This window comes from Lynx canadensis, chromosome B3, assembly GCF_007474595.2.
Source record: "Lynx canadensis isolate LIC74 chromosome B3, mLynCan4.pri.v2, whole genome shotgun sequence".
In the NCBI taxonomy this organism is placed as follows: domain Eukaryota; kingdom Metazoa; phylum Chordata; class Mammalia; order Carnivora; family Felidae; genus Lynx; species Lynx canadensis.
In genome coordinates, this window is record NC_044308.2 from 146,395,849 (window position 1) to 146,419,032 (window position 23,184).

The 23,184-nt window shown below is 41.0% G+C and overlaps 1 pseudogene and 1 gene segment (V, D, J or C); both read right to left on the reverse strand.

The window, feature by feature from the left end:
• Positions 1-11,935: 11,935 nt before the first annotated feature.
• LOC116737916 lies at positions 11,936-12,449 on the reverse strand (annotated as a pseudogene).
• Positions 12,450-19,597: 7,148 nt separating this feature from the next.
• On the reverse strand, positions 19,598-20,106 carry LOC115508068. The segment is given in 2 exon segments: positions 19,598-19,939; positions 20,025-20,106. Coding segments are annotated over 2 exon segments (360 nt in total).
• Between the last annotated feature and the right edge of the window lie 3,078 nt (positions 20,107-23,184).

Below are 23,184 nucleotides of genomic sequence, written 5' to 3' on the forward strand. Positions count from 1 at the left end.
CTGCAGGGTTGGAGCTGGACTGGTTTAATCAGCACAGGGAGGGCCCTATTTGCATATCCTCTGGCTATATATCGGGCTCCAGACTTAGATTTGTTTCAAATTTAAAACCAGTGTTTGAGAAGCACTTCTAGATCACTTCTTGCAGAAGGGACTGTGACAGTATAAATAATTCTAATCTGTGAACACAGTTATCTTTTCATCTGTGTTTGACATTTTACATGTCTTTCTCCCAGCAGGTCATGTTTGGTATGGTATTTAACTTTTTAGTGAAATTTAATCCTAAATACATTATTTTGTGCCATATAATTTTAATGTGTGTTTAGTTTTGTGTGACAGATAGAGAGAAGGAGAGAGAGATCAGAGAGAGAGAAGGGGACAGAGAATCCCAAGCAGGCTCTGCACAATCATTGCAGACCCTGCCTCAGAATTAAACTCAGGAACCATGAGATCATGACCTGAGTCAAAATCAACAGTAGGCACTTAACGGATTGAGCCACACAGGTGCTCCATTTTGTGCCATTTTCAATTGTGTGATTTTGTTAGTTTTTTCATATACTATGTTTTTGGTGTGTGGAAATACAGCATATTTTTTGTGTTGATTTGTATCCTGAACTTTCCTGAGTTTATTAGTTTGATACTTTTTTTGTGGAGTTTCTAAGGTTTCACTATATGTAAGTTCGTGTGATTCTCAAACAAATAATTTTCTTCTTACTGATTTACATGTCTTTATTTCATTTTCTTACCTAATTTTTATGGGTACATCTGCAACTTGTAGGAGCAGCAAGCTTTTTCCTTCTTTGCTTCTGTGTTCTTTGTCTGGTCTAAGGATTCAATTGACATAAGACAGATCTACAGAAGAGAATAAATTTCATTTTGCATGTGCACAAGCTTCCTAATAATATGACACCCAGAGAATGAAGAAAGCAGGTGGCACTTGTGCCTTTTAGAATAAAAAACAATGGATTTGTGAAGAGTTAACAAGACAGAGATTTGGGTTTGGGCAAGTCAATTAGTGAGGAACTAACCAGGCTTGTTTGCACAGCCTTCTTGGTGCTACGTTCCCATTTCTGGTGCTAAGAATGGTTCTTCCATTCTGGTAGAGGGGAAGAAGTTTCCCAGGAGAGATTTATTTCCTGCACTCAGGGGGACAAAGAAGGGTCACAGTTTCCTTAGACTAGCTGTTACTCAAGTGACTTTCGTCCAAATAAGCAATGTGACAAGATGACATACATTGGGTGCCATATTTTACTGGTCTTCGTGTTACCATGTGGAATACCTATGTAGGGAATGAGCATCCTTGCCCGGCTCCTAACGTGACAGGAAAAGCTTCAGTGTTTCACTGTTAAATACGCTGTCAGGTGTGGGCTTTTCCTCTATGGCCACGATTTTGTGGAGGTTCTTTCCCTCAGTTGCTGAGATTTTTTAATAATGACAATTTGTTGAATTTTGTCTAGTTTTATATGCATCAATAGATGGTTATATGGATGATCAACAGATGTGACTGCATTGTCACATATGACCCTTTCATTGTGCTGTTGCATTCACTATGCTAGGAGTATTGCATGTATGTCCATCTGAGATATTGGCCTTTAGTTTCTCTTCTTACGGTGTCTTTAGATTTTGCAGCATAGTAAGGTTGGTCTTGTAGATGAATTGGGGCATATTCCTTTCTTTTCAGTTTTTGGTAAGAGTCTGAGAGGTATTGTCATTAAGTCTCTTTTATATTTTGATATAATTCATAGATAAAGCCCTGTATTACTAAGCTGACTTTTTTCCTTTGGGGCGGTATATGATTAGATTACAGATTGAATTTTATTTGTTTTCATTGTGTTAATTTTCTATTTCTTCAAGTACAGTCTTGCGGGTTGTTTGTCTCTGGAAATTGCCTAGTTGCCCTTTGTTATCTAATAATGGGTCTATAATTATCTAGGCATTTTCTGTTATTGTTTTTCACTTCTTTGGTATCAGTTATGTCCCCTCCTTAATTCTGATTGTATCTGTTTGAGTTTTACCTATTTTCCTAGTAGAGATGCTTTTTCAATGCATTTAGCTTTCCAGATATCCATTTCAATTTGTTAATTTTTTGTATTATTACACTTTTTATTCCTTTTATCTGTTCTAATAATTTCTAATATTAGTTGAGTTAATAAAAATGCCAATGAATGTATCTGGGAAATTCTTATTTATATGGTACCACAAAGCACACAGAAGTGAGAAAACAATCCTGAGAAAGAAGAAGAAACCTGGAGACAGCACACATCCTTCTTTCTAAGTGTATTGCAGAGGTACATTGTCTATAACACTGTGCTGCTGGCACAGAGTCAGACACACAGACCAGTGGAGCAGATTACAGAGACCAGAGTGAAATGTGTCTGGATGCAGTCAGCAAATCCTCCATGAGATTTCATAGAATTAAAATTAGGGAAAAAATGGCCTTTTTCACAAATGGTTTTGAATTCCAGTGAGTAAAATAATGACATTTGGTCCTTATCTTATGCCATACAGATATGTAGACCCACATTCAGCCCCTTCCCTGGAGTCTGGCAGACCCACCTCCTCAATTAGCTACTGAAGGTGAATCTAGAGACTGCACAGGAGAGTCTCAGGGACACCCTCCCCTGCCAGGCTTCTTAGGTCTCCACCAGACTCCACCAGCTGTACGTCACACAAGACATCTACAGATACAAGTCAGGAAAATGTCACACATCCACTGTTTCTCTCACTCATATCCACTAACATAGTCAGTGTTTCTTGTTCATCATGAATTACTGTTTAAAATAGAACCAAGGAAAACCAAAGTGAACCCAAACTCCATGGTGAGATGTCTGTGTTCTGTTCTGATCACTGAATGTGAACACTTAGGGTCTGGGGCTCTTCACCCAGCTACAGTTTCATGGATGGGAGGGTTTAATCAGCATACAGATGTCCTTTGACAATATAGCATATTTTGCAATAGAATCCTCAAGAAGCCAGTGACCCTTGGCAGGTGTAAGGGATGGGGCAGTGTTTGGTGTCCCAATATCTTTCAGGACATTGTGATTCATTAATTTGTGATTTTTCTGCAGTGATTATAAGTACGCATGATAATCCTTATTTTCGCATATGCACCCAAACACTTGAGGTAAGAATCAGTATACCACCAATGTACAGGTTAACAGATACACTGCAGCAGAGACAGAGTGTGTGAATGTTCAAGATCACGTATGAGGTGAGAGTAGTCCCAGTATCTGAACGTGTGCTCCCCATCAGGGGACCCACCGGCCTCCTGAACCACATGCAGGACAAGGCTGGACATCCCAGTGAGGTTTGCAGGTTCCTGACCTTCTAGAAGTCCCAGGAGAGTGATGGATGGAAGCCAGGTCTATTGTGTCACAAATTGGAGAGAGTGAGAAGCCTCGACAGAGACTCACAGAGCTGCTGGAGATGCCAGGGGTTTTCTACAAACACAAGGGGTCATTTACACATGAACTCTATGTGGACATCAATGGAAACCCTCCATATGGAGCCCCTGTGTGGCTCAGTTGGTTAAGTGTCCGATTTTGACTCAGGTCATGGTCTCACAGTTTATGAGTCTGAGCCTTGTGTCGTGCCCTGTGCTGACAGCTCAGAGCCTGGAGACTGCTTCATATTCTGATACTGTGTCTCCTCTCTCTCTCTTCCCCTTGCCCGCTTGTAGTCTGTCTCTCTCTCTCATGAAAATAAATAAACATTAAAAAAAGGAAGCCTCAATAACGTTAAAATGGTTGAATTTTATTAAAATATGTTGAAGGCAAAACACCTGAGATCAGGAAGGATGATGTTAATTAAAAATATTTCTTCATCTATGAAATGGAGATCATTATTCTTCTAAACTCTTGTTAAAGTGAGAATGATCAAAGATATATTTATCCCAGTGCCTGACCCTTGGAAAATTTGTGTATTCCCATTATCATGGTTTATTTAAACAGGGAGGACACTTGTGTGTTTCCACAGCTTTTCCAAACTCTTTGCTGTGTTCATGTCAGAATAAGTGTGCAGAGCCTGGATCTGAAAGCCCTTTAGAGGAGAAGAGTCCTCAACCAATCTCTTGTCCTGGATCATGAGCCCCCTGGTCTCTGAGTTCCCCCTGGTGGTTGTGATTGCCCCCGGTCATCCCCGTGCTCCTGTTGTTTCACAGACCCCTGCAGAGATACAGTGACTCCTTTATTCCCCTCCCCATTTATGCAACATGCAAGGGTGAGACCCTTCCATCATGAGCACTGCAGACCCTTCTGTTCACAGGATGTCTCCTCCTACATACTTTCCAGCTTTGAACCCTTCACTCTGCTTCTTCCCTATAAATATACAGTTATATTTCCTTTAATCATTGCTGAGCAACAATCTTGAATAGTTATCAGCTGGCAAGAGTCAGAAGAACTTTTCATTTGATAATCAAGAGAACAAAAGAAGATTTTTGGGCTCAGAAATTCTACTTTCATGAAACTGGGATAAATGTGCTCAACTTCAGACATGTACCACCTTGAAGAAAAAAGGAAGTGTCAATCCCAGAGACAAGTTGGAGTCTGAGATTCAGAGCATTCTGTCTTTGAACCTAACGGGTTTCCCCAGATTGATAATCAAATTGTTTCTTGTTGGTGATGCACTTCTCAATTACACTGTATTTCTTCTGGCATAGGAATGCCAGTACCTGTTATGGTTACCATGCAGAAGCATTCAGAAGAACATGAATGGTTTTCTAGAAATGCAGGTCGGCTGATGGAGAGAGTTTCACCCCAGGATGGAAGGTACCACAGTCTCACCCTACCCAAGCTACATGGTTAGATTTGGGGTTTTAGAGGTAGTGAAATTTAGGAACATTTTGGACTTGACTTAATATTTAATGATTTGACATGTTGGAGGATTTGGGGGTGTGGTAATGTGAGTGTCACGTGGGATGGAGGTAAACTTTCCCTGACATCAGTGTGGACTGTTGTCATCTATGTCATTCTTGAACCTGTGTAGAATAGCTTATGTGGCCAAAGGGACTTGTCACATGAGATTAATTTTGAGACATTGATATTACTGCCATGTGTATGAGTCTGGGGATGGAGTTCAGGACACAGATGGGCAGTCACCAAATGTCGAACTCGGAACTGAAGATGAGTGGGTCCTGAAGACAGCACATCTGTGGGAGGAATACCTTGAGAATTGTGGGATGAAACCCCTCATCACCAGGCACAGACACTTTCTTGCATGAAGTCCATGTCTCCCTCTGGGTCTGAGTGTCTAACCGAACCCAGGTGGATATGCATGGATGTCCCCCAAATGCTCTGAGGTGAAGAGAAACAGTAAGGAAAGAAACATGAAGACAGATAACAGCAAGGAAAGACACATAAAGGAGTCATTGCCATTGAGAGAGGACTTCTGGGCCTGACATGCATCCTGTTTTCTGCAGCCTTGATTGGACGATGTTGGACACTAGCCAGTGGAGGTCGGAGGCAGCCCTACAAACTGGGCCCTGGGATGTAAGAACAGAACCATAGCCACCCTCAAAGCTGACTGTAGTGTGGACAAGTGACATGACTCGGGAGGTCCCTCACCTGAGGGTAAAGAGATGTTCTGGCCACCCTGTGGCCCCTCCACCCTCTGAGGTCACTCCCTCCAAATGTTATACATTCACAGCTTCTATTGTATGTGAAATGTACCCTCTCTCAGTAAGGCAATGGTCCACTGCTGGTTCTGGGAGGATCCGTCCTTGTGACCTTGTCTGTGGCATAAACCTCTTCTCTGTCTTCTAAGAATGCAAGCAAAGTTCCCCTTTACATGCAGCTAAAATCCAATATTGTGCCCTCACTTGGATCCAATTACTTTTTGGTGTAAATCACTAGTGAAATTGTCATCTGTTTGGAAATTCCCTTCAGAAGTAAGTACTGGAATACATGGGTGGTGTCAGGTGGTGTAGACCAGTGGAACAGCACATGATAAACATGCATCCTCAAGGCTGAACTTGTTCCCTCGTGAGGAATGGGAAGTACAAGGAATGCCAGCTGACACTAGTCTGTGCTTTCTGAGTACCCAGCAGACCTGGGTGAACGGGCCTGCTCCAGGAGCAAGGACGTCTACACACAGGCAATACATAGATGCCAGCTGTCTAGACAGACTGCCCATGAGACGTGGTCACAGAGGAGCTGGGAAGGGCAGCTGGGGTTTGAATTCCAACTCACGTGGCACCAACATTGGGAACCATGAGTATGTTTGTTAATTAATGTCCACTACCAGTTAGGGATAAAATGGGTAAATGCAAGTAGTTAGACTCACTGCCCTAGATCCCATTGTTTATGACCATTTGTAGCAAAATTTGTCCCTTTCCTTGTTTTCCCCTGTTTTTTAATGTCTGAAGGTTTTATTTATTTACATCTTTGTTAGTTAACATGTAGTGTAGTTTTAGTTTTGGGAATAAAATTTAGTGATTCATCACATACATTAACACCCAGTGCACATCACAACAAGTGACCTACATAATCTCCATCACCCGTTTAGCTATTTGAATCAGAATTTTTGTGTCCTTTGTGTAAATACCTTGTAGAGAAATTGGTGGGACATAAGTAATTCTATTTTAACTTTTTAAACTCTTCTCCAGTGTGGTCACACCACTTTGCCTTCCCACCAAGAGTATAGGAAGGTTCCTCTGTCTCCACATCCTTGCCAATATCTGTTGTTTCCTGAATTGTTTATTTTAGCCATTCTGACAGGTGTGAGGTGGTATCTTATCATGATTTTGAATTGTTTTTCCCCAATGATGAGTGATGTTGAGCATCTTTTCATGTGTCTCTTAGCCATCCAGATGTTTTCTTTGGAAAAGTGTCTGCTCGTGTCTTTTGACCGTTCACTGGATATTTGTTCTTCTGTGTTTGTTAAGTTCTTATAGATTTTGGATACTAACTCTTACCATGGATGTCATTTTCAAATATCTTCACTCCTCTGTCAGTTGCCACTTAGTGTTGTTGATTGTTTCCTTCACTGTGCAGAAGCTTTTTATCTTGATGAGGTCCCAATAGTTCATTTTTTGCTTTTGTTTTCCTTGCCTCTAGAGGCATGTCTATTAAGAAGTTGCTGAGGTCGAGGTCAAAGAGGTTTCTGCCTGTTTTCTCTTATAGATGTTGATGTTTTTTGGTCTTACATTTAGGTTTTTCATCTATTTTGAATATATTTTTGTGTTTGCTGTTGGAAAGTGTTCCAGATTCAATCTTCCTCATGTTACTATCCAGTTTTCCCAGCACCATTTGCGGAACAGACTGTTCAGCAAATCTGGTTCTCTATTCTGTCCCATTCATGTATGTGTCTATTTTTGTGCCAGTACCATACTGTCTTGATGATTACAGCTTTGTAATACAGCTTGAAGTCTAGAATTGTGATGCCTCCAGCTTTGGATTTCTTTTTCAACATTGCTCTGCCTATTCGGTGTTTTGTGGTTTTATACAAATTTTAAAATTCTTTGTTCTTTTTCTGTGAAGAATGTTGGTGTTATTTTGGTAAGGATCACATTATATGTGTAGATTGCTTTGGGTAGTATTGATATTTTTTTTTAATTTTTTTTTCAACGTTTTATTTATTTTTGGGACAGAGAGAGACAGAGCATGAACAGGGGAGGGGCAGAGAGAGAGGGAGACACAGAATCGGAAACAGGCTCCAGGCTCCGAGCCGTCAGCCCAGAGCCTGACGCGGGGCTCGAACTCACAGACCGCGAGATCGTGACCTGGCTGAAGTCGGACGCTTAACCGACTGCGCCACCCAGGCGCCCCTTGATATTTTAACTATATTTGTTTCCCAATCCATGACCATGGAATGTTCTTCCTTTGTGTCTTGTGTAATTTGCTTCATATGCTTTCTATAGTTTTAGCATACAGATCTCTAACATCTTTGGTTAGGTTTATTCCTAGGTATGTTATGATTTTTGGTACAATTGTAAATGGGTCTGATTCCTTAATGTCTCTCTTTTCTGCTTCATTTTTGGTGTATGTATATAGTGCCAATAACTTGATGTTGTCTTTGTATCCTACAACTTTTCTGAGTTTTGTCTCCGTCCTAGAAGTCTTTTGGTGGAATCTTTTGGATTTTCCCCATAGAGTATCATGTAATCTGCAAAGAGTGAAAGTTTGACTTACTCCTTTCAAATGTCTATGCGTTTTATTTCTTTTCATTGTTTGATTGCAGAGGCTAAGCCTTCTAGTACTACGTTGAACAAAATTAGTGACAGTGGATATCCCTGTCGTGTCCCTGACCATATGTGGAGAGCACTCAGTGTTTCCCCATTGAGGATGATGTTAACAGTGCGTGTTTTGTATATGGCCTTTATGTTGTTGAAGAATTTTCCATCTATCTTTACTTGCTTGATGGTTTTTATCAAGAAAAGATAGTGTAGTTTATCAAATGCTTCTCTGCATTTATTGAAAGGATCATTTGGGTCTTATCCTATTATTGATATGGTGTATAACTTTGATTGATTGTTAATATTGATCCATCCTTGCACCCCAGGAATAAATCCGACTTCATCCTGGTAAATGATTCTTTTAATGTACTGTTGGAGTCAATTTGTAAGTATGTTGTTGATAATTTTTGCATCCATGTTCACTTGGGCAATTGGTCTGTAATTCTCCTTTTCTAATTCTTCCTGTTGAAATTTTGGTAGTTTACATGTTTCTGGGAATTTATTCATTTCTTCCAGACGGCCTAATAGGTTAGTATATGGTTTTTCATAATATTCCCTTATAATTGATTTTATTTCTGGTGTTGGTTGTGATCTGTCCCATGAAATTCATGATTTTGTCTCTTTGGGTCCTTTTTCTTTTCTGTTTGAATAATCTGGTCCAGGAACTTCAATTTTATTCATTCTTTCAGAAAACAACCTAAAAGTTTTGTTGATCTGTTCTACTGTTTTTGTTTCTTTCTGTGCCATTTATAGATACTCTATGATTGTTTACCCTCCTCGTCTGATTTTAGGTTTCATTTGCTCTTCCTTTTCTAGCTTCTTTATGTGTAAAGTGGTTGTGTGTTTAAAATTTTATTTTTATTGTGTTAGGCCTGTACTGCTATATACTTCCATCTTAAATCTGCTTTTGCTGCATCCCACAGGATTTGGACCGTCAACGCTAACATTTTCATTTGCTTCCATGTATTTTTATTTCTTCTTTAGTTTCCTGGTTAACCGCTTTATTCTTCAGTACGATGGTCTTTTACTCCAACTGTTAGTGGTGTTTCCAAATTTTTCCTTGTGGTTGACTCCAAGTTTCATAGTGTTCTGATCTGAAAATATGCATGCCATAGTCTCAATCTTTTTGTACTTGTAGGGTCTGATTTATGACCCAGTGTGTGATCTATTCTGGAGAGTGTTCCATGTGCACTCAACAAGAATGTGTTCTGCTGCTTTAAGATGGATTGTTTTGAATATATCTGTTAAGTCCATCTGCACCTGTGTCATTCAAAGCCATTGTTTCCTTCTTGATTTTCTTCTTACACGATCTGTTCATTGTTGTAAGTGGGGTGTCCCCGACTTACAAGTGAAAGTCCCCTACTACTAGTGTATTATTATCAATGAGTTTTTTTATGTCATTAATTGCTTACATATTTCAGTGCCCCAATTTGTGGTCATAAATATTTACAGTTGTTAGTGCTTCTTGTTGGATAGATCACTTTATGATATAATGCCCGTCTTCATCTCTTTTTGCAGTCTTTGTATTTTAAATCTAGGTTGCCTGATATGAATATGGTACTACAGCTTTCTTTTTATGTCCAGTAGCATGATAAATTGTTCTGCAACCCCTCACTTTCAATCAACAGGTCTCTCTAGGTCTCAAAGGAGTCTTTTACAAGCAGAATATACACGGATCTTGTTTTTTTAATCCATTCTGATACCCTGTGTCTTTTGACTGGACTTTTTAGTTCATTTACATTCACAGTGATTACTGAAAGATATGATATTAGTGTAATTGTGTTATCACAATGTTTCTGTAAAGTAATTTTTTTCTGGAGATTTTCTGTGTTCCTTTCTAGTGTTTGTTGCTTTTTGTCTTTCTTTCGCACTCAAAGAGTCCCCTTTAGTATTTCTTGCAGGGTTGGATTAGGGTTCACAGACTCGTTTAGATTTTGTTTGTCTGGGAAGCTCTTTATCTCTCCTTCTTCTCAATGACAAACTTCCTGGATAAAGTATTCTTGTCTGCCTATTTTTTTCCCATTCAGCACATTGAATGTATGATGACACTCCCTTCTCTCTTGGTAAGTTTCTGTGAAGGGAACTAACCTTATTTGCCTTCCCTTCTTAGGGACTTCTTTTCTCTTGATGCTTTTAGGATTTCCTTTATCTCTATATTATGTCAATTTCTATGATTTATCTTGGTAATGGCCTCCTTTTGTTGATTTTGATAGGAGTTCTCTGTGCCTTCTGGATTTGGATGTTCATTTCCTTCCTTGGGTTAGGGCAACTTTCAGCTACAATTTGCACAAATAAACCTTCTGTCCCTTTTCCGCTCTCTTCTTTTGGGACTCCTATGAAAGGAATGTTACTACACTGTACAGAGTGGCTGAGTTCTCTAAGTCTACCTCCATAACCCAAGACGTTAGTTTACACTCTCTTTTCTGATTCCTTATTTTCCATAATTTTATCTTCTATATCGCTTAGTCATTCCTCTGCTGCTTCCACCCATTATTATGTGCAGTAAGCATCATGTCTCTTTCATAGCATTTTTAAATTTAACGGTTGACCAGTTTTTATATCTTTTATCTCTGTGGTATGCATATCCTTGATGTCTTCTATGCTGTTCTCAAGCCCATCCATTATCCTTACTATTGTTGTTTTAAGTTCTGTTTGAGGCCTATTCCTTATATCTGTTTTGATTAGATCCCTGGATATGATCCTTTCTTGTTCTCTCTTTGGGGATGGATTCCTCCATATTCTCATATTGTCTAGGTCTCTGTCTTCTTCTGTGTTTTAGAAAACCTGTTATGTTTTCAGCTTCTGAGAGTAATGGCTACATTAAGAAGAGTTCATTTGCTGTACGGAGACTGGCACTTCAGGAAGGGTTTTTGGTGAGTGCTGTGTGCACTGTGTTCTTGCGTTTGGTGTCTTGGGAAGTGGGCATCACCCAATCCATTAAGGTTATGAATAGAATAGAAATAAAAGTGAAGCAAATTCTCTCATTTTTACTTCTTGTGTGCCTGCTTGAGCTGTAACATTGACTTTCTCTTGCCCTTGGAGTGAAAGTTAAACCATCAGGTCCCCACGTTCTCAGACTTGACACTAGTTTGGAATCAGATGAGAATTACACCACTGACTTTACTGGGTATCCAGCATGTGATAGTATATCATGGGATTTCTCAGCCTATTTAGTCATGTAAGCCAATGTGCTCTGTGTTCTGTTCCTCAGGATTATCCTTACTAATACACGTAGATGCTTTTTCTCTTGTAGTTTCAAGTATTTGAAGAAAACTGTAACACATATAAAGTTCTGAGAAGCAAAGTGACATGAATGAAGTGTCATGGTGTTTGGGACAAGAGCAGGGTGAGGATAACGAGGAGCTATGGGATCCTGTGGTCCTAGATGCAAAGTGAGCACACCTGGGACTCCTGTAAATGTTCAGTTGATGTACATCAGGATACGTGTAAACCATTGATATTTAGTACAAGGGTAACCAATTGTAAGAGACTCTATCTCTTGTTCATGTAAGTATAGTTTTCCTGGTAAAACAAACTTTGTAAACCAGACCCAAGTAGGTAAGCACAGAATCATGTGTCCAGAGAGGCTTCCTGGGGAAAATAGCTTTATGGAGAAGAAGCCCCAGGCCATGGCCCATAACCTTCCAGCAACCCCTACCTGCACCTGCTCCTGGGAACACAAACAGAATGGTGCATAGTGTGCACCCCCTGGCGGTCCTGATCTTCTTCTACAGGGCGGTTTGTGTCTGGGCTCACACTGACAACCCCTCACTGTGTCCTTGCACAGTAATACACGGCTGTGTCTGCAGACCTCAGACTGCTTAGTTCCATGTACGCTGTGTTTGTGGATGTGTCTGCCATCAGAGTGAGTCTGCCCTGGAACGTCTGTGCATTACTTGTAGCACCATCTTCAGGGTCAATGCTTCCCATCCACTCAAGCCCTTGTGCAGGAGTCTGTCGCACCCGTGCATATAGTAATCAGTGAAGCTGTATCCAGATGCTTTGCAGAAGGTCTTCACTGATGCCCCAGGCTTCCTCACTTGAGCCCCAGATGCACCATTAAATCCTGGGAGTGCACACCTGTAGAGAGGGGACAAGAGTGGATGAAGTCAATGTTGACTGGTCTTGGTCCTCTCCTGTGTCCAGGCTCTTGGCTGACCCTTACCTGTCGCCACTGCCACCAGGTAGAGGATTCTCCAGCTCCAGTCCATTGTGAGGGGATGTGTCACAGGGTCTCCGGTAGAGGATGGCGTTTTACAGTGATGCTGTGAGGGCACAGACACACCCGTACTTAACCTAGTGCTCTTAGGACTATTTGCATACTCATGAGACAGAGGATTTCATACACAGGAACAGAACCATCTGGAGATGGTCCCAGAGACCATGTACATTGGGACTCAGAGAGCACCAGTCTAATCCTTGTTGAGGACATGGGTCCTTGACCAGGTTCCTGAACTGTGTGCAGACTGAGCTCCTGCCACTGAGTGATAAGACCTTATAGAAAATTCTCACCATTGTGGACCAGTATTGACTGAGGCAGAGACCACCTGAACCTGTTGTTGGCTCTGATATCTGAACGTCTTAGTCCTGGATAAGCGTGTCTCCAAACTGCTGCACAAAATGGGGTAATAAATGCATCCTGGCTTCCGTCTCTTAGATGAAGATTTCTAAAAGCCCGGGACTAGCCGCGTCTCCGAGTGTCTTCTCACTGCCTGAGTTCATTAAATGCTGTGATGGAACAGGATATTTAGACACCCTTTAGCATCCCTCATCCTACTCATATTTTAGATTGCTTTCAGGAAAAGGAAACACTGGCTTCTGACAGGAAAGCCTTCCTCACCCCTTGTGCACCTAGTCACCGGGGGTATCAGCCTGGTGCTGGGTAGTACTGAAAGGCCCCTGCCGTCTAGGCCCGGCCCTGCAGGGAGGTTCCTGTCAAGACTCACAGGACATTTATTCCAGTGTCTCTACTCCAGCATTACATGGTGGAGGGGAGCAGAATATGCCACCCCAAATATGCCACTGGAATGAAACTTGCTTGAGAAACAGCCAGTGCAGAGATGCACTGACCATCCTTTGTTCCCTAAACAGAATATAAATCTCCTATGTGAAATACACCCTTTTTGTACCAGGAGGGGAGAAATGTCCTTAGCACCAGAAAGAGGAATTTAGGCCCCAGAATGCTGTGCAGAGAAACCTTAGTTCTTCACTATTGTAGTAACACTAAGCACATTAAAGCTCTCAGTTTTTCCCCATTGAGGATGATATTAGTGTTGGGTCATTCATATATGGCTTTTATGATCTCGAGGTGTGCTCCTTCTATCCCTACTTTCTTGAGGGTTTTAATCAAGAAAGGATGCCATATTTTGTTGAATGCTTTCTCTGCATCTACGGAGAGGATCATACGGTTCTTGTCCTTTCTTTTATTGATGTGATGAATCACGTTACTTGTTTTGCAGATATTGAACCAGCCCTGCATCCCAGGTATAAATCCCACTTGGTCTTGGTGTATAATTTTTTTAATGTATTGTAGGATCCGGTAGGCTAATATCTTTTTGGGGATTTTTGCATCCATGTTCATCAGGGAAATTGGTCTATAGTTCTCCTTTGTAGTGTGGTCTCTGTCTGTTTTTGGAATCAAGGTAATGCTGGCTTCAGAAAGAGTCTGGAAGTTTTCTATCCGTTTCTGTATTTTGGAACAGCTTCAAGAGAAGAGGTGTTAACTCTTCCTTAAATGTTTGGTAGAATCCCCTGGAAAGCCATCTGGCCCTGGACTCTTGTTTTCGACAGATTTTTGACTACTAATACTATTTCCTTACTGGTTATGGGTCTGTTCAAATTTTTATATTTCTTTCTGTTTCAGTTTGGTCGTGTATATGTTTCTAGGAATTTGTCCATTTTTTCCAGATTGCCCATTTTATTGGCATATAATTGGTCATAATATTCTCTTATTATTGTTTTTATTTCTGTTGTGTTGGTTGTGATCTTTCCTCTGTCATTCTTGATTTTACTTATTTGCATCCTTTCCTTTTTCTTTTGGATCAAACTGGCTAGTGGTTTATCAATTTTGTTCATTCTTTCAAAGAACCTCCTTCCGGTTTCATTGATTTGGTCTACTGTTTTTTTTTGGTTTTGATAGCATTAATTTCTTTTGTAATCTTTATTATTTCCTGTCTCCGCTGGTTTTGGGTTCTATTTGCTGTTCTTTTTCCAGCTCCTTAAGGTGTAAGGTTAGGTTGTGTATCTGAGATCTTTCTTCCTTCTTTAGGAAGGCCTGGAATGCTATATACTTTCATCTTATGACCACCTTTACTGCGTCCCAGAGGTTTTGGGTTGTGGTATTATCATTTTAATTGACTTCCATATACTTTTTAACTTCCTGTTAACTGCTTGGTTAGCCCATTCATTCTTTAGTAGGATGTTCTTTAGTCTCCAAGTATTTTTTACGTTTCCAAATTTTTTCTTGTGGTTGATTTCGAGTTTCATAGCATTGTGGTCTGAAAATATGCACAGTATGATCTCAATCTTTTTGTACTTAGTTAGAGCTGATTTGTGTCCCAGTATATGGTCTATTCTGGAGAACGTTCCATGTGCGCTGCAGAAGAATGCATATTCTGATGCTTTAGGATGAAATATTCTGAATATATCTGTTAAGTCCATCTGGTCCAGTGTGTCATTCAAAGCCATTCTTTCCTTGTCGATTTTTTGTTGAGATGATCTGTCCATTGCTGTGAGTGGGGTGTTGAAGTCTCCTAATACTATGGTATTACTATCGGTGAGTTTCTTTATGTTTGTGATTAATTGATTTATATATTTGTGTGCTCTCCCATTTGGCACAAAAATGTTTACAATGATTAGGTCTTCTTCATCTATAGACCCCTTGATCCTGATATAATGCCCTTCTGCATTTCTTGATACAGTATTTTTAAGTCTAGATTGTCTGATATAAGTATGGCTACTCGGGCTTTCTTTTGTTGACCATTAGCATGATAGATGGTTCTCCATCCCCTTATGTTCAATCTGAAGGTGCCTTTAGGTCTAAAGTGGGTCTCTTGTGAACAGCATATAGATGGATCTTGTTTTCTTATCCATTCCGTTACCCTATGTCTTTTGATTGAGGCATTGAGTCCACTGAGGTTTAGAGTGAGTACTGAAAGATATGAGTTTATTGCCATGATGATGCTTGTAGAGCTGGAGTTTGTGATGGTGTTCTCTGGTCCTTTCTAATCTTTCTTGCTTTTGATACACACACACACACACACATTATAAATATATATATATGTGTATATAGATATTTTGTCCCCTCAGAGAGTCCCCCTTAAAATTTTTTGCAGGGCTGGTTTAGTGGTCAAAAACTGTTTTAATTTTTGTTTGTCTGGGAAACGTTTATCTCTCCTTCTATTTTGAATGACAGCCTTCTTGGATAAAGAATTCTTGTCTGCATACTTTTCTGATTCAGCACACTGAATAGACTCCACCACTCCTTTCTGGCCTGCCAAGATTCTGTGGATAGGTCTGCTGCAAACCTGATCTGTCTTCCCTTGTATGTTAGGGACTTTTTTTCCTTGCTGCTTTCATGATTCTCTCCTTGCCTGAGTATTTTGTGAATTTGACTATGGTACGCCTTGTTGCTGGCCAGTTTTTGTTGAATCTAATGGGGGTCCTCTGTGCTTCCTGGATTTTGATGTCTGTGTCTTTCCCCAGGTTAGGGAGTTTTCTGCTATGATCAGCTCACATAACCCTTCTACCCCTCTTACTCTCTCTTCCTCGTCTGGGAACGCTATGATTCTGATGTTCCGTTTTAATGAGTCACTGATTTCTCTAATTCTTAAATCATGCTCTTTTGCCTTAATCTCCCTCTTTTTTTCTGCTTCATTATTTTCTATAAGTTTGTCCTCTATATCGCTGATTCTCTGTTCTGCCTCATCCATCCTTACCACAGCTGCATCCATCTGTGATTGCAGTTCAGGTATAGCATTCTTAATTTCATTCTGGCTATTTTTTTTTTTTACTTCTCTTATCTATTCGGAAAGGGATTCTAATCTATTTTTGACTCCAGCTAGTTCTTATTATCGTGATTCTAAATTCCGGTTCAGACATCTTGCTTGTACCTGTGTTGGTTAAATTCCTGGCTGTCGTTTCTTCGTGGTCTTTCTTTTGGGGTGAATTCCTTTGTTTTGTCATTTTGAAGAGAGAAAAGGAACTAATGAAGTAGAAATATTGAAATAAAACAAACAAAATTTCAAAAATATTAAAATTAAAAATTAAACACACACACACACACACACACAAATCTAATAGTTAATGCTAGATCCTAGGTGTGTTTTGTTTAGGTGTTGAAAGTGGTTTGACAGATTAGGGGAAAAAAAGGGGGCAAAGTAAATCATTTGAGAATTTGAAAAAATGCATACACTGATGTAGAGTAAAATGGGTAGATGGGAGTAAAATAGAATTTGAAAATAATATAGACAAAAGCTATGTGGTTAGATTTGGGGTTTTAGAGGTAGTGAAATTAAGTACGTTTTGGACTTGACTTAATATTTAATGATTTGACATGTTGGAGGATTTGGGGGTGTGGTAATGTGAGTGTCACGTGGGATGGAGGTGAACTTTCCCTGACATCAGTGTGGACTGTGGTCAACTATGTCATTCTTGAACCTGTGTAGAATAACTTATGTGGCCAAAGGGACTTGTCACATGAGATTAATTTTGAGACATTGATATTACTGCCATGTGTATGAGTCTGGGGATGGAATTCAGGACACAGATGGGCAGTCACCAAATGTCCATCTCGGAACTGAAGATGAGTGGGTCCTGAAGACAGCACATCTGTGGGAGGGAATACCTTGAGAATGGTGGGATGAAACCCCTCATCACCAGGCACAGACACTTTCTTGCATGAAGTCCATGTCTCCCTCTGGGTCTGAGTGTCTAACCGAACCCAGGTGGATATGCATGGATGTCCCCCAAATGCTCTGAGGTGAAGAGAAACAGTAAGGACAGAAACGTGAAGACAGATAACAGCAAGGAAAGACACATAAAGGAGTCATTGCCATTGAGAGAGGACTTTTGGGGCTGATATGCATCCTGTTTTCTGCAGCCTTGATCATACGATGTTGGACACTAGCCAGTGGAGGTCGATGGCAGCCCTACAAATTGGGCTCTGGGATATAAGACCAGAACCACAGCCACCCTCAAACCTGACTGTGTTGTAGACAAGTGACATGACTCGGGAGATCCCTCACCTGAGGGTAAAGAGAAGTTCTGGCCACCCCTGTGGCCCCTCCACCCTCTGAGGTCACTCCCTCCAGTTGTTATACATTCACAGCTTCTATTGTATGTGAAATGTACCCTCTCTCAGTAAGGCGATGGTCCACTGCTGGTTCTGGGAGGATCCATCCTTGTGACCTTGTCTCTGGTATAAACCTCTTCTCTGTCTTCTAAGATGAAAGCAAAGTTCCCCTTAACATGCAGCTAAAATCCAATATTGTGCCCTCACTTGGATCCAATTATTTTTTGGTGTAAATCACTAGTGAAATTGTCATCTGTTTGGAAATTCCCTTCAGAAGCAAGTACTGGAATACATGGGTGGTGTCAGGTGGTGTAGACCAGTGGAACAGCACATGGTAACCATGCATCCTCAAGGCTGAACTTGTTCCCTAGTGAGGAATGGGAAGTACAAGGAATGCCAGCTGACACTAGTCTGTGCTTTCTGAGTACCCAGCAGACCTGGGTGAATGAGCCTGGTCCAGGAGCAAGGACGTCTACACACAGGCAATACATAGATGCCAGCTGTCTAGACAGACTGCCCATGAGATGTGGTCACAGAGGAGCTGGGAAGGGCAGCTGGGGTTTGAATTCCAACTCAAGAGGCACCGACATTGGGAATCATGAGTATGTTTGTTAATTAATGTCCACTACCAGTTAGGGATAAAATGGGTAAATCCAAGTAGTTAGACTCACTGACCTAGATCCCAAATAAACCTTCTGTCCCTTTTTCCCTGTCTTCTTTTGGGACTCCTATGAAAGGAATGTTACTACACTGTACAGAGTGGCTGAGTTCTCTAAGTCTACATCCATAACACAAGAAGTTAGTTTACCCTCTCTTTTCTGATTCCTTATTTTCCATAATTTTATCTTTTATATCACTTAGTCATTCCTCTGTTGCTTCCACCCATTATTATGTGCAGTAGGCATCATGTCTGTTTCATAGCATTTTTAAATTTCACCGTTGACCAGTTTTTATGTCTTTTATCTCTGTGGTATGCATATCCTTGATGTCTTCTATGCTGTTCTCAAGCCCATCCATTATCCTTACTATTGTTGTTTTAAGTTCTGTTTTAGGCCTATTCCTTATATCTGTTTTGATTAGATCCCTGGATATGATCCTTTCTTGTTCTCTCTTTGGGGATGGATTCCTCCATATTCTCATATTGTCTAGGTCTCTGTCTTCTTCTGTGTTTTAGAAAACCTGTTATGTTTTCAGCTTCTGAGAGTTATGGCTACAATAAGAAGAGTTCATAGGCTGTACGGAGACTCGCACTTCAGGAAGGGTTTTTGGTGAGTGCTGTGTGCACTGTGTTCTTGCGTTTGGTGTCTTGGGACGTGGGCATCACTCAATCCATTAAGGTTATGAATAGAATAAAAATAAAAGTGAAGCAAATTCTCTCATTTTTACTTCTTGTGTGGCTGCTTGAGCTGTAACATTGACTTCCTCTTGCCCTTGGAGTGAAAGTTAAACCATCAGGTCCCCACGTTCTGAGACTTGACACTAGTTTGGAATCAGATGAGAATTACACCACTGACTTTACTGGGTATCCAGCATGTGATAGTATATCATGGGACTTCTCAGCCTATTGAGTCATGTAAGCCAATGTGCTATGTGTTCTGTCCCTCAGGATTCTCCTGACTAATACATGTAGATGCTTTTTCTCTTGTAGTTTCAAGTATTTGAAGAAAACTGGAACACATATAAAGTTCTGAAAAGCAAAGTGACATGAATGAAGTGTCATGGTGTTTGACTGGGACAAGAGCAGGGTGAGGATAACGAGGAGCTATGGGGTCCTGTGGTCCTAGATGCAAAGTGAGCGCTCCTGGGACTCCTGTAAATGTTCAGTTGATGTGCATCAGGATACGTGTAAACCATTGATATTTAGTACAAGGGTAAGCAATTGTAAGAGACTCTATCTCTTGTTCATGTAATTATAGTTTTCCTAGTAAAACAAACTTTGTAAACCAGACCCAAGTAGTTAAGCACAGAATCATGTGTCCAGAGAGGCTTCCTGGGGAAAATAGCTTTATGGAGAGGAAGCCCCAGGCCATGGCCCATAACCTTCCAGCAACCCCTACCTGCACCTGCTCCTGGGACCACAAACAGAATGGTGCATAGTGTGCACCCCCTGGTGGTCCTGATCTTCTTCTACAGGGCGGTTTGTGTCTGGGCTCACATGACAACCCCTCACTGTGTCCTTGCACAGTAATGCACGGCCGTGTCTGCAGACCTCAGACTGCTTAGCTCCATGTAGGCTGTGTTTGTGGATCTGTCTGCTGTCAGGGTGAGTCTGCCCTGGAACTTCTGTGCATACCTTGTAGAACCATCTTCAGGGTCAATGCTTCCCATCCACTCAAACCCTTGTGCAGGCGCCTGTCGCACCCAGTGCATATAGTAATCAGTGAAGCTGTATCCAGATGCTTTGCAGAAGGTCTTCACTGATGCCCCAGGCTTCCTCACTTCAGCCCCAGACTGCACCAGCAAAACCTGGGAGTGCACACCTGTAGAGAGGGGACAAGAGTGGATGAAATCAATGTTGACTGGTCCTGGTCCTCTCCTGTGTCCAGGGACTTGGGTGACCCTTACCTGTAGCCACTGCCACGAGGTAGAGGATTCTCCAGCTCCAGTCCATTGTGAGGGGATGTGTCACAGGGTCTCCGGTAGAGGATGGCGTTTTACAGTGATGCTGTGAGGGCACAGACACACCCGTACTTAACCTAGTGCTCTTAGGACTATTTGCATACTCATGAGACAGAGGATTTCATACACAGGACCAGAACCATCTGGAGACGGTCCCAGAGACCGTGTACATTGGGACTCAGAGAGCACCAGTCTAATCCTTGTTTGAGGACATGGGTCCTTGGCCAGGTTCTGAACTGTGTGCAGACTGAGCTCCTGCCACTGAGTGATAAGACATTACAGAAAATTCTCCCCATTGTGGACCAGTGTTGAATGAGGCAGAGGCCACCTGAACCTGTTGTTGGCTCTGATATCTGAACGTCTTAGTCCTGGATAAGCGTGACTCCAAACTGCCCACAAAATGGGTAATAAATGCATCCTGGCTTCCGTCTCTTAGATGAAGATATCTAAAAGCCCGGGACTAGCCGCGTCTCCGAGTGTCTTCTCACTGCCTGAGTTCATTAAATGCTGTGATGGAACAGGATATTTAGACACCCTTTAGCATCCCTCATCTACTGATATTTTAGATTGCTTTCAGGAAATGGAAACACTGGCTTCTGACAGGAAAGCCTTCCTCACCCCTTGTGCACCTACTCACCTGAGGTAGCAGCCTGGTGCTGGGTAGTACTGAAAGTCCCCTGCCGTCTAGGCCCGGCCCTGCAGGGAGGTTCCTGTCAAGACTCACAGTACATTTATTCCAGTGTCTCTACTCCAGCATTACATGGTGGAGGGGAGCAGAATATGCCACCCCAAATATGCCACTGGAATGAAACATGCTTGAGAAACAACCAGTGCAGAGACGCACTGACCATCCTTTGTTCCCTAAACAGAATATAAATCTCCTATGTGAAATACACCCTTTTTTGTACCAGGAGGGGAGAACTGTCCTTAGCACCAGAAAAAGGAATTTAGGCCCCAGAATGCTGTGCAGAGAAACCTTAGTTCTTCACTATTGTAGTAACACTAAGCACATTAAAGCTCTCAGTTTTTCCCCATTGAGGATGATATTAGTGTTGGCTCATTCATATATGGCTTTTATGATCTCGAGGTGTGCTCCTTCTATCCCTACTTTCTTGAGGGTTTTAATCAAGAAAGGATGCCGTATTTTGAACCAGCCCTGCATCCCAGGTATAAATCCCACTTGGTCTTGGTGTATAATTTTTTTAATGTATTGTAGGATCCGGTAGGCTAATATCTTGTTGAGGATTTTTGCATCCATGTTCATCAGGGAAATTGGTCTATAGGTCTCCTTTGTAGTGTGGTCTCTGTCTGCTTTTGGAATCAAGGTAATTCTGGCTTCAGAAAGAGTCTGGAAGTTTTCCTTCCGTTTCTATATTTTGGAACAGCTTCAAGAGAAGAGGTGTTAACTCTTCCTTAAGTGTTTGGTAGAATCCCCTGGAAAGCCATCTGGCCCTGGACTTTTGTTTTTGACTGATTTTTGACTACTAATACTATTTCCTTACTGGTTATGGGTCTGTTCAAATTTTTATACTTCTTCCTGTTTCAGTTTGGTAGTGTGTATGTTTCTAGGAATTTGCCCATTTCTTCCAGGTTACCCATTTTATTGGCATATAATTGCTCATAATATTCTCTTACTATTGTTTTTATTTCTGTTGTGTTGGTTGTGATCTGTCATTCTTGATTTTACTTATTTGCATCCTTTCCTTTTTCTTTTTGATAAAACTGGCTAGTGGTTTATCAATTTTGTTCATTCTTTCAAAGAACCTGCTTCCGGTTTCATTGATTTGGTCTACCGTTTTTTTGGGTTCAATAGCATTAATTTCTTTTGTAATCTTTATTATTTCCTGTCTTCTGCTGGTTTTGGGTTCTATTTGCTGTTCTTTTTCCAGCTCCTTAAGGTGTAAGGTTAGGTTGTGTATCTGAGATCTTTCTTCCTTTTTTAGGAAGGCCTGGAATGCTATATACTTTCATCTTATGACCACCTTACTGCGTCCCAGAGGTTTTGGGTTGTGGTGTTATCATTTTAATCGACTTCCATATACTTTGTAATTTCCTCTTAACTGCTTGCTTAGCCCATTCATTCTTTAGTAGGATGTTCTTTAGTCTCCAGGTATTTTTTAACTTTCCAAATTTTTTCTTGTGGTTGATTTCGAGTTTCATAGCATTGTGATCTGAAAATATGCACAGTATGAGCTCGATCTTTTTGTACTTTTTGTACTTTTTACTTACTTAGGGCTGATTTGTGTCCCAGTATATGGTCTATTCTGGAGAACGTTCCATGTGCACTGGAGAAGAATGCATATTCTGCTGCTTTAGGATGAAATGTTCTGAATATATCTGTTAAGTCCATCTGGTCCAGTGTGTCATTCAAAGCCATTCTTTCCTTGTTGATTTTTTGTTGAGATGATCTGTCCATTGCTGTGAGTGGGGTGTTGAAGTCTCCTAATATTATGGTATTACTATCGGTGAGTTTCTTTATGTTTGTGATTAATTGATTTATATATTTGTGTGCTCTCCCATTTGGCACATAAATGTTTACAATGATTAGGTCTTCTTCGTCTATAGACCCCTTGATCATGATATAATGCCCTTCTGCATCTCTTGATACAGTATTTTTAAGTCTACATTGTCTGATATAAGTATGGCTACTCGGGCTTTCTTTTGTTGACCATTAGCATGATAGATGGTTCTCCATCCCTTTATGTTCAATCTGAAGGTGTCTTTAGGTCTAAAGTGGGTCTCTTGTGAACAGCATATAGATGGATCTTGTTTTCTTATCCATTCTGTGACCCTGTGTCTTTTGATTGGGGCATTGAGTCCACTGAGGTTTAGAGTGAGTACTGAAAGATATGAGTTTATTGCCATGATGATGCTTGTAGAGTTGGAGTTTCTGATGGTGTTCTCTGGTCCTTTCTAATCTTTCTTGCTTTTGATACACACACACACACACACACACACACACACACACACACACACACACATGTATTTCATCTTTAGTCCCCTCAGAGAGTCCCCCTTAAAATTTTTTGCAGGGCTGGTTTAGTGGTCAAAAACTCTTTTAATTTTTGTTTGTCTGGGAAACTTTGATCTCTCCTTCTATTTTGAA